This window comes from Oncorhynchus gorbuscha, linkage group LG06 (assembly GCF_021184085.1).
Source record: "Oncorhynchus gorbuscha isolate QuinsamMale2020 ecotype Even-year linkage group LG06, OgorEven_v1.0, whole genome shotgun sequence".
NCBI classification, from domain to species: Eukaryota; Metazoa; Chordata; class Actinopteri; order Salmoniformes; family Salmonidae; genus Oncorhynchus; species Oncorhynchus gorbuscha.
The window spans coordinates 61765289-61778018 of NC_060178.1; the positions used below are offsets into that span (position 1 = coordinate 61765289).

General features: G+C 45.3%; 1 protein-coding gene across 1 annotated transcript in view; it reads left to right on the top strand.

Moving 5' to 3' along the window:
- Positions 1-12275, top strand: part of LOC124038716 (multimerin-2-like) — a 28109-nt gene extending 15834 nt beyond the window's left edge. The window contains 8 exon segments of the mRNA XM_046354799.1: positions 4507-4535; positions 4538-4612; positions 4890-4973; positions 5791-6029; positions 8037-8043; positions 8620-9056; positions 9214-10717; positions 11122-12275. Coding sequence (XP_046210755.1) covers positions 4507-4535; positions 4538-4612; positions 4890-4973; positions 5791-6029; positions 8037-8043; positions 8620-9056; positions 9214-10717; positions 11122-11534 — 2788 coding nt within the window. The 3' untranslated portion in view covers positions 11535-12275.
- Positions 12276-12730: the final 455 nt, after the last annotated feature.

Genomic DNA, 12730 nt, shown 5'->3' on the forward strand with positions numbered 1-12730 from the left:
CCATCCAACCTGCTAGAGCTTTAGAGGATCTGCAGAGAAGAATGGGAGAAACTCCCCAAATACAGGTGTGCCAAGCATGTAGCAGCATACCCAAGAAGACTTGAGGCTGTAATCGCTCCTAAAGGTGCTTCAACAAAGTATGGAGCAAAGGGTCTAAATACTTATGTAAATGTAAAATTTAATTAAAAAAATATTTGAAATGTGCAAAAATGTAACAGATTTTTGTCGTTGTATAAAAATGGATAATCAACGAGGGCTGTGGAAAATAGTGAAGGTCATCACCTTCCATAGGCCTATTTATTTGGCAAGACAGCTGTGCATGGCTGCATCTCACTGTCGAAGACTATATGATATGTTTTGGATATTTGGCTCTCCATTCACCTTTTGTTTGTTGCGTTTGTCTACTGTTAATGTAACTAGCCTAAATATAGATTGCGTCATGACTTTATTGACCTGATATTTTGTGTACTTGTTACCACTGTTTTGTTCTGTTCACATTCATTTGTACGCATTCACAGTTATGTCGGTATTCAAAGCCAAACTGCTATTCAGTACTTTTGGTAAGACAGCTGTGTGTACGGCTGCATTCACATAGGCTGTTTGTAATAGGTGATTTACCCCATCTATCTTGTGGCGTATACTCATTACCAACACGACCTAGCTGTAGGGCGCTGTCCATTGTGCTGATACAGCGCAGCATAGATTGGTGTGAAATCTGTAGTCTACCTGTCACTTCAAAAGCACTCCATGATCTCAGAGTCTCACCATTTGAACTTTGTTTACTGTGATATAGAGTAATTATATAAGCAGAACTCAATACAATTCCAACGCAAGAACCCCCAAAAATTGTGCCCCCTCGTCAGTTTCAACTGCCCCTTAGTCACTTTATCCTGGCCTGGGTTTACTCCTGCGAGTACTGCCCATCACCGGCAGGTACAATTAAATCAAACGCTGTGTGTGGTGCACCTTGGAAGGGACCACTTACTAGGGAGAATAGGGGGGCTTACTATTTGCCTGGTCCAGTGAGTGTGCCCACTCCGGAAAATAGCGCTGACAGATTTAAAAAAAAAAAAAATCTCAGGGGGCACTTGCCCTTGTGCCCACTATGGGCATGAAGCCTCTGACTGTAACTAACACATATCATATGAAAACCCTATTACTACCACTGACATTACTACTGCCGCAAGTACCATAACCACTACTACTATTATTTCACAACCATAAATATTTCAAGACGAGCACGCACACCACATTTACTTCAGTAAATGGTATTTTTCTAGTTTTATTTTGTTCTTTTATTAGGATCCCCGTTAGCTGTTGCTATTGCTGTAGCTACTCTTCCTGGGGTCCACACAAAACATCAAATATGACACAATACAGAATATTAATAGGCAAGAACAGAGGTATGTACATGTAAAATAAGAATAAGGTCCTGTACGGACATAAAGCTATAAAAACACAGAGACCTATACTCTTGGCCTAGATTCAGTAGCATCATCATACATACAGTAAACTGCCAAAATAAAGGAAACGCCAACATAAAGTATCCTAATAGGGCGATGGGCCACCACGAGCCAGAATAACTTCAATGCGCCTTGGCGTAGATTCTACAACAATCTGGATCTCTTTTGGAGGGATGCGACAACATGACAAGGTGAAAACTCTGTCAATGTGCTCTTGAGCAAGGCACTTAACCCTAATTTGCTCCAGGGGCGGCATAGTGCTATGGCTGACCCTATAAAACAACACATTGTACTGCTGCTATCCGGTGTATGCGTCAATCAATTATATTTAGTATTTCTTCCTAAAGAAATTCCATTATTTAGTGTTCTGTTGATGGTGTTGGAGAACGCCGTCTCGGGCGCCACTCAAGTGTCTCCAATAAGCGTTCAATTGGATTAAATTGGATATTGATCATATTCTGAACTCTATTAGAAAAGGGGACCGTCGTAAACAGCTAAACCAAAGGGACAGTTTTTGGATTTACAAACTACAGGCCACTAAATACCCTGGTTTAAATAAAGATATGGATTTCTCACTTTTCCTGTCGGGTCGTGAGAGGTTCCTTTGCTGTCATCTAGTGGGCATATTGCTCTATTGCCCTCTGGTATGTTTAGACGGCTGTGGTCCATGTCTGATCTAGTGTACTATAAAATAGATGGCTCTCCTATTCCTACCACTTTCCCTAGTCATATTCAAGGTTAGACCAACTTTTCTAGGGGTTATGATGCTTCTAGCCTTGATTTGCATTTTGATAACGTTTCACTTTTTAATGTGTAAAGTACTGCTTACTGTGTGTTGTCCTTTTTAATGTGTAAAGTACTGCTTACTGTGTGTTGTCCTTTTTAATGTCCTTTTAATGTGTAAAGTACTGCTTACTGTGTGTTGTCCTTTTTAATGTGTAAAGTACTGCTTACTGTGTGTTGTCCTTTTTAATGTGTAAAGTACTGCTTACTGTGTGTTGTCCTTTTTAATGTGTAAAGTACTGCTTACTATGTGTTGTCCTTTTTAATGTGTAAAGTACTGCTTACTGTGTGTTGTCCTTTTTAATGTGTAAAGTACTGCTTACTGTGTGTTGTCCTTTTTAATGTGTAAAGTACTGCTTACTGTGTGTTGTCCTTTTTAATGTGTAAAGTACTGCTTACTGTGTGTTGTCCTTTTTAATGTGTAAAGTACTGCTTACTGTGTGTTGTCCTTTTTAATGTGTTACTGTTACCTTTTTAATGTGTAAAGTACTGCTTACTATGTGTTGTCCTTTTTAATGTGTAAAGTACTGCTTACTGTGTGTTGTCCTTTTAACTCTAGAAGCATGTCCTCTTCAAATCAGGGCTAATTGTACAACGCTGTTCAAAAGAGGACATTGTATTATCATATCTTTGTACTCCCTGGTGAAAGCCATGCAGCGAAAACACGTCAGTTATTCATCTTTGTTTCTATTGAACATGCCATACAAATAAAGGCATTTGAATTCATTATATGAAGAGCGCCTTGGTCCTCTCTTCTTTCTGAAGAGTTCAATTGGATTGAGATCTGGTGACTGAGATGGTCACGGCACATGGTTTACATCATTTTCATGCTCATCAAACCATTCAGTGACCCCACCCTCGTGCCCTGTGGTTGTGGGCATTGTCATCCTATGGGGGTATAGCTATGGTAGCCAAAATAATGGCCTACCCAGCATTTTTTTATAGCACGATGGGATGTTAATTGCTTAATTAACTTAGGAACCACATCTATGTGGAAACACCTGCTTTCAATATACTTTGTAGCCCTCATTTACTTAAGCGTTTCCATTATTTTGGCAGTTACCTTTGTGTCAGTTTACATATACATACACCTTATTTAGGTCAGATAGGAGAGAGGCGTTGTGCAGTGAGTTGTTTTATTTGTTGATTAAAAAAACAAAAACATTTTGCTGTTTGCTTGAGTAATTTGACGAGATGGAAGGGAGTTCCATGTAAACATGGCTCTGTATAACACTGCATTTCCTTAAATTAGTTTTTTTCCTTAAATCTGCTCAATATTCATGAGCAGATTCAGCTGAGGTCTAGTAGTTAGGGGATGGTTTGTACCAAATACAAAGCTTTCAGTCAGAATGGGACTTATACCGTCACATTCAGGGGCGTCTCAATTATTTTCAAGGGACCTCCGATAGCGCACACTTTACGTGCTCTAGTAAAGACGCCATGTAACAGTAATACGTTTTTTTTTAAAGGTGGGTGGGTGGGGGGCATGAACACAACCAGTCATGATGTTTTCATCTTATTGTCAAACAAATCACTTCAAAAAGTAGGCTGCCTGTCCGTCCACTCAACAAAAAAACGAATCCAGCATCCAAACCGTGCGCTGGTGCCATTTGATGAATGGAGAAAGAGATCTGTTACAAAGCACCAAAAAGTGTAATGACCTTTTCACCGACTGTCATTGGGTCTACACTCTTGTAGGCGGAATTAACTGATGTTTCTAGCTGACAAAATGACCTTTCTTGTAGAAATAAAAGTTGGGGCACCTGAAAAGGGGCTGAGATATGAGACTTTCCTAGGATGACAAGTGCAGCCCAATAACTGTGCAGCCATATGGAATATATATTTTTTAAACCATGTCACAGAGGTGGGGGTGTACGTTTAATATGGAATAAGCTTTTCTTTTAAAATGTACCACTGCAGCAGTACAAATTAAATGTTAAACAAATTGGGAATGATTCAATTTGCATTGTTTGGAACCCCCCCCAGAAAAAAAGTTAAACTTTGCTGCATTTAGTGGGACTCATGTCTCATTAGGGGTTAAACAAAATTTGTTCGATAAGTTTACTGAGAACTGGCAGCAAGTTGATTGGTCGGATATTAGAGCTTAAGTAAGGGAGCTTTACCATTGTTGGGTAGTGGAATCACTTAAGCTTCTCTCCAGTTTTGTGGACAAACACTTCTCAAAAAATCATATGAAAGATATGGCAAACAGGAGTTGTAATCAGGTGTAAATCCAATGTTTTTTGGTTTGTGTGTTTAGGTACAAGCTCTCTACCCGGCCAGTGTACAGATTAAACCGAAGATCTTCACCGCCTTGTTGTGGAGGTGCTGCGCGGGACATGGAGGGGAGAACTGCGAGGAAACGGGTACTGATACAGAGCTACACACAACTGATGCACACATGGTATAAGAAGTAACCTTATAGTGCAATATGCCTCCACAGCCCTGCTCTAAATTGTCTCCTTTATCACTTGCAGAGTTTGGCTCTTGTTATCTCAAGTAGATTTCCTGTGTGTGAAATGGCCCTTAACTCTGCGAGAGGAACCGGCTGGGGAATTAACGTGTTTACGAAAACTGTGGAACCAATAAAAGTAACATCCTCCCTCTGTGCTCCTGCTCTCTTCCTCCATCTCCCTTCCCCAGTAGCTGATGGCCATATATCTGACTCTGCAGACCCCACAATGGCAGGACAACCACATCCAGGAGACACCGAGCCTCACCACACAGGTAGAGGTTTGCTCATCTGAGGGGGGGGGAGGGGTGACTGGGTAAGCTGCCCTTAATCAAATGCCCCGTGACGCCCTCTCTGACTCAAACTGAATAAACGGAGGAAACTCCAGTGGCCCAGGAGAGCGAGTGTTTGGGTAAATGCTATAGCAGGCTGTGTGGGATGTTTGTCACTTCCCGGGGGGAGGGAGGAAAGGGTTTGTGAACCGTTCTCAGGACATCAAGCAAGGCCTTAAAAGGGGGTGTTGACCCCATCCCATCCCAGCCTGCCCTAAGCCCTTTAACTATGTCTCTCATGTGTAGCTATGAGCCCAAACACACAGAGTCACCAGTACACAAACACATTTGCAGGCATGAGAGAAAGAAAGACTGAAAACAGTCAGAAGCCTGAGACACTAGGGACCTAAAAAAGAACCCTCTGCACTTTTGGGCCAGTTTTAGGTAACAAAGACGCAAAGTCCCTCGTTGTTGGCTGGGCCGCTTTCAGTCCCTCCGCGTCCCTTATTGAGAGGGCTTCCTAAACCATTGAGGGCTCACATACTGAATTCTTTACCACCACTGGAGTCAAATAGCTATTGTATTACACACACTAATCAAGCACACCCACAGGGTTGGCTGAAGTGGGGTGAGAAGTGGTGGCCAGAGAGCAAACCTAAGGCTATGTTTCTCAGAGTCAGGGGGAGAGTCCAGTTCACATCAATAGATACAACAATGTGCCACTGGAGAAACAAGGATAAAGTGTGGTTAAACATATTTACCTTGATAAAAGCCATGGTTGAAATCCCCCCCCCTCCTAAAATTCTATCCATCTGTCTAGGCGCTCAGTCTAGACTCACCCACCAGCCTGAGTGGGAGCAGAATGACTTCCAGGTGTCTGAGAATCCTCTGTACGAAAGCCATCCCTCAGAGGCTGACAACAACGACACACACACAGATTCCCGAGAGCCCCACTCATACCCTCACGGGCCCAGGAGCACATCCCTCACCATGGCGATGACCACCCCCACCACCCGCACCCGCACCCCAACCACCGCCTGCAGGATTTCGATAATGGAGGTAAGTTGGGACCCTGGAATCACCATGACTGTACTAAAATCATGATAATCACACTAGGCAAAAGTTAGGGAAACGTTAGGAAGCCTGACTAAAATAAGTTGTTAGGACCTCCAAGACCAGGATGGTGACTGTGCTTTAGGAGGTCAAATGTTTTCACCACTGTCAAAATCAGGGCCATGACAAGGAGGCACGGTCGTCATTGGCAACACCCCTAACACCATCTATCAACCTCTTTGGGACATGCAAAAACATGTTCACTCACTATCTCATAGGCAATAACAAACCTGCAAGGAACAGCCCATTCAATGTCAATAGAAAACAACTTTGAAAATCAACAGAACTTTCAGGCAGTAGCAAAATCATGTCTCTAAGCTCCTGTTTGGCATGTTTACACTCCCAGCTCTTATTTATGCCCTACTGTCTGGTCAATTGCCTGTCTCATCCACATCCTCTGAGAGAATTGACAGGCTTTAGACTAGTGCAGTAAATAATCGAAGGACGGCTTGACCGGGAGGGGTGGGGGGCATTTCCACGAACGCCTGCTTAGTGTCATCCCACCCCCTTCATTAGCTTCCTTCTCAGGAAATCCTCTTCCTTCTGGAAAAAAATGCCCCCCCCCCCCCATACATTGTGTACAGATGATGTAATCCACAATAGGATGGTGACTTAAGGGGCCTAATACACCAGTGTGAGGTCTCGTATTCTAGCCACACATGGTGACATTGCCACAGGAAGTGGCACTGCCAGCACCCCCCTGGCAGTGAAATTGTAAAACTGCAAGGATTCAAAAAATAGATTTTTCATTGCATTATTTATAGAAATTATCATAAAACCTGAGATATTTACAGCCTATTTGGGCCCCATTCTGCATGGAAAGCTCTCAGCTCTGTTTTGTAAGCAGTGCCCTCATGATATGCTATTATCTATTCAGTTGTGGGGGTTTGGAGTTTGATACGAGCTCTGCTGTATGGTGGACATTTAAGTTTGAGTCAGGTCTCTTTCGCCCCCTCTTCCATAAACAGCACGTGAGTTGATAAATTGTTGTGCTGATTGAAGCAGCAATAAAACTGTCCTTCTTTAGACTAGTTGAGAATCTGGAGCATCAGTATTTGTGGGTTCGATTACAGGCTCAAAATAGCCAGAAGCAAATAATTTTCTTCTGAGACTCATCAGTCTATTCTTGTTCTGAGAAATGAAGGCTATTCCATGCGAGAAATTGCCAAGAAACTGAAGACCTCGTACAGAGTGCTGTACTACTCCCTTCACAGAACAGGGCAAATGGGCTCTAACCAGAATAGAAAGAGTGGGAGGCCCTGGTGCACAACTAAGCAAGAGGACAAGTACATTAGTGTCTAGTTTGAGAAACATACGCCTCACAAGTCCTCAACTGGCAGCTTCATTAAATAGTACCTGCAAAACACCAGTCTCAACGTCAACAGTGAAGAGGCGACTCCGGGATGGATCCAGGGAGGGGGGCCCTGTTCACGTTGAGACTGGTGTTTTGCAGGTACTATTTAAGAAGCTGAAACCTCGCAGACCAACTCCCTTCTTACCTGATTGTTCAGTTTGACCGGGCAGCCAGCTCTAGGAAGAGTCTTAGTGGTTCCAAATTTCTTCCATTTAAGAATGATGGAGGCCACTGATGCTGCAGACATTTTTTGATACCCTTCCCCAGATCTATGCCTCGACACAATCCTGTCTCGGAGCTCTATGGACAATTACTTTGATCTCCTGGCTTGGTTTTTGCTCTGACATGCACTGTCAACTGGGGGTCTGAATACTTTCCGAAGGCACTGTATATGTGGGTGGGGGAATTCAATGTCACATATTCAAAATCCTATATTCCCTCAATTGTAAACCTAACCTCTAAGCCTAAAATAGCCCTTTTTCCATGTGAGGACTGGCAAAATGTTCCCACGTGTCTGAATTTTCGTTTACTATTCTTGAGAGGACTTCTGGTCAAGGATAGTAAAACCAAAAACGCACACACCCCCACACAATTTCTAGGAGGAATGTGAGAATCCCTGCAGCCTGTATCTTATAACTCTAAAAGGAACTGCTTCCATTAGGGCTGTCTCTGGGGTGCACTAACACTGCCATGAAACAAACCCATCCAACATTAAATCACTCTGCTTTCTTGTAAACAAAGAGGTCCAGTCAGGAAGAACAATACATTGGGGAAATTAAATTCCAAAATATTGGTCAGGAAATAGGAATAACACAGAGCATATCTATATTTGGCAACTTGGCATTTTACTTTGGCTACATCAGCAACAAAATAATAATTCAATTGTAGATTTCTTGGAACTAAAGCCTCTCATAACTGTTCCTGAGAACTAATGGCACAACTGATATGAATGAATAGCTTTTACAAGAGAATACATTCTAACAGGTTTTGAAAAGGAGCCTTGCTATGCTCCTATACACGTTGCTTGGTGTACAGTTGTCGCGTCATCTCAGCCTTGTGCACTGTTACGATTTACAAATGTAAAGTCGATATGTCTAAAACTGAAAATGAGTCTTGTTCTGAATCCTTCTACCGATTGACGTGAGTAAATATTATGCACTGACTTCCTGGTTTGTCTCTCAGATCCAATCATGGGTGAGCTGGATGCTGTCGCTCTACTGCCCTACGCAGACTCCCTGTCTCCCCTCCCTCTGCCCCACATGATGGCCCTGCTGATGTCCCAGCTCCAGCCCATGTTGGATGGCTTCAACTGCACCTTGGAGCGCCTGACCTCGGAGGTCGGGGGTCTGTCCCAGGATGTGGCCCAGCTCCGGAGCACCCAGTGGGAGGTAAAGGAGGAGGCCCTGCGGGGTGCAGGTGCCGGCGAGGGTCCCGAGGCCTTTGACGCTAAGCTGGAGCAGAGTTTCCAGGACATCAAGGAGGTGAGGAAGGAACTGGAGAGACAGAGAGCTGAGGTGGCGGATCGGCTACACTCCCAGCATGCCATGCTGCACTATAACATCACCAACTTCAAGACAGACATTGACGCCAAGATCAAACAAAACGACAAGATGTTACAGGTCAGTGAATCCCTCATGAGGTGGTGATGAAACTATGTAATAATTCTTAACTTTGAGACTTAGTTTCTCACTTCGGTGTTAGTATCATACACCTTCAGACTTTTTATGGGCATTAAGTGAGAATGTTCTTCATGCCTTTCATATGTTTCCCGGGTAGGTTCATCTCGAGTCCCTGAATGCCACCCTGTCAGACATGAAGCTGGAGCAGGAGCATCTGAGTGAAGAGCTCCAGAGGGACCTGACCAGCCCAGGGGACAGGAGAGAACCCAACCAGGCCCAGCACCCTCCAGAGGACTCGGCAGTGTGGGAGTCTATCGCTCGTCTGGACAACAAGGTGGTCAACAACACAGGGAGGGTGAATGCCCTGTTTGAAGACTTGGAGATGTCCAGGTCGTTGTCATTGGCTCTGAAGAGGGGCTTCCGAGGCCTTGAGGAGAACATTGCCCAAACGTGGAGGAACAGCCAGATCCAGTTCATGGAGACGGGCCTGGAGGTAGAGGCGGCTAAAGTAGCCGTGCTGAACCGCGTCAATGAGCTGGCCAGCAACCTGACCCTCCGCTGGGAGCAGCTGCAGGAGATGGAGACTGACATGGACTACCTGTACACACAGTTCTACAAGAACGCCAGCTCTGCCAGAGACTGTGACTGCGAGGCATTCACCGCCACCATCTCCCGCTTGGAGCAGGGACTGACCAACGTCACAGAGCTGGCCAACGACAACCGGCTGGCCCTGGATGGGAGTACCGATGCTGGGTCGGAGCGCTGGAGTCCCTCTGTGGAGGACATCTACCAGGGGTTGGATCACGTCAAGGCCTCCCTGGCCTTTGAGCAAGAGAAGAGCAGGACTCTCCACCACAATGTGACCCAGCTGCTGGCCTCCTTTCTGGGCATCCAGAGGGACATGCTCAGTCTGCGGGAGAGCGACGAGTGGTTGGCGGGTGAGATGAGTCACCTCTCCAGCTCCTTCTTTTCTCTTTTGAACGATGCCATCCGCCACACCGACGTGCTGGAGATGCTCCTGGGAGAGGAGGTAATGGGGTTTATGGACTGGCCCCAAAGCAACCAGGAGGCCCACTCCATCCCTGCACTGCAGGAGAGGCTTCGCCACATGCAGGAACAGATCAGGGGCCAGAACCTCAGTCTCACCTCACTGCTGGAGGCCGCCCGGGCAGAAGAGTTCCCGGCCTCAGACGAGCCCTCTGTGCTGGTAGACTTGGCCTCCCGCGGCCTGAAGAGGAGGAGTGGAGACCAGAGGAGTGACCACCTCATGGTCTCAGCAGCCTCTGAGGACCAGCAAGACTACTCTGACAGTGACCTGTGGAGCCTTGAGAAAGCAGTGAAGGAGCTGGGGGAGAAGGTCCACAGGCTGGAGTACAGGCCTTGTACTGCCAGCTGCAACAACACCAAAGATGGCACCAAACTGCAGGCAGAGGTGGCCTGGCTGAGGAGGGGTTTAGAGAATCATTTGAGTCTCTTCAAGAACGTCTTCAGTAACTCAGAGGGATTGGCCGACTCAGAAAGCACCCTGGACTTGGACCAGCTGTGGGCCCTGATGAAGAGGAAGGAGGGGAAGACACAGAGGAAGCGCAATAACAACAAAGAGGGAATCAAAGACCACATTGGAGAGAGAGATAACCTTCGCAGCAGGAGGGATACATCAGGTAGGCATCAATCTATGAAAGACAAAAACACTGTCATATCTATCTCTCAATCAAGCTGGGCTACACTTCTAACATCCACTAAGACTGGAAGTTCACTTTAAACTCTGATCTATACATGTGAAACACCCTCAAGTCAGTTCTCGCAATGGGTTAAAACAGGGAGTCGCTTAGCATGACAGAGAATCAACCCAAGACTGCCCCCTGGTGAACCACAAATGTTTTAGTTCAGGCTTAGGTGGTCTAAGCAGAAGTATAGCGAGTGTCTATGGGTTAAACGCATTTTGCTACACCCGCAATAACATCTGCAAAATGTGTATGCGACCAATATTTTTCCCCCCGATTTTTGGTACCACCCATGAAGTTAGCAGGTAACAGCTGATAATTCCCTGTATGTTCTCTTTCAGTGCTATCTAAGCTGGGGGACAGTCCCCTTATGTTTCTGGCCAGAAGCATACAGCGCAGCAGACCAAGTGACAGCAGCCTCCTGGTGTTTGAGGACACATCGCTAAACCCGGGCCAGATGTACTCAACTCACACTGGGATATTCCAAGCACCTTTGGCAGGAATCTACCTCTTCACGCTGACGCTGAACTTTGAACCTGGCCCCTCGCTGTCTGGGCTGAGGAGAGAGAACAGGGAGCTGGCTGCCACTCTGCATCAGGACAAGATGGCTTTGTTGGGCCCTGTCACCCGTGTGTGTCTCCTACAGCTACAGCAGGGAGAGGAGCTCCGGGTTGAACTGTATGAGGGGACTCTGGTGACCGATGACCCCAAAGACAACGCCTTCACTGGGCTTCTGCTTTATCAGACCACCTGAGGACACCGGGGATGCTCTGTATAGTCAGAGGAGAGATGTTGGCCTGAGAGCAATCAATCACTAGACTGACAGCTACTATGCCACCTGCGTTTCAATCTCTTACATTGATATTGGGAGGGGGGGGGTGGTAGTATAAAACATTTGTCATATAGTATACCATTTAGAGTTATTCTAGGTAGTTGTAAGGGAAACGGGAACATTTGAGCATTCTAGACCATAAAACAATATTTATTAGAAACTCTGACTTTCAGAATATAAAGGTGGGCTTCTTTAAGATATCACACTCCCCTCCATGCAACCACAATGCTGGCCGATCAAGCAACAAGGCAGTAACTGTTCATTTGGTCTGAAACGAGTTAAGTCATTTTTGCTACATAAAATACATGCTTAATCACGTGGACAAGTATCCTGCCTCTAGTTGTGTTTTGGAGACAATGGGGGTCATGTTAGCAGTAACTGTATAAAGTTACTGTGAAACCAAGGTAAATCAAATCAAATAATAATCTCAGTTCCGCGCTATGAGCAGTTCCTGCCTTTTTGCTTGGTAGGGCAGAATACAGGGCTGTCTGTGCTTTATGTCTTCAACATTTCTAATTCAGTGCCGTGAAAAAGTATTTGCCCCCTTTCTAATTCTCTACTGTACATATTTTAGATACGGAATGTTATCAGATCTTCAACCAAAACCTAATATTAGATAAAACCTGAGGGAACCTGAGGGAACTAAATGATACATATTTTAATAAACAACCAAACGCTTATCAGTCTCAACACTGAGTAACTGGTCGTGACAATTGCTCCTGTGTGGGAAAAACTGTAACCTTTAGCCCTGCAACCAAACGCTTCCTGTGGTTGCTGACACTGACACTGAGTAACTGGTTGTGACACCTTTAGCTGCAATGACTGCAACCAAACGCTTCCTGTGGTTGCTGATCAGTCTCACGTCGCTGTGACACTGAGTAACTGGTCGTGACACCTTTAGCTGCAATGACTGCAACCAAATGCTTCCTGTGGTTGCTGATCAGTCTCACGTCGCTGTGACACTGAGTAACTGGTCGTGACACCTTTAGCTGCAATGACTGCAACCAAATGCTTCCTGTGGTTGCTGATCAGTCTCACGTCGCTGTGACACTGAGTAACTGGTTGTGACACCTTTAGCTGCAATGACTGCAACCAAACGCTTCCTGTGGTTGCTGATC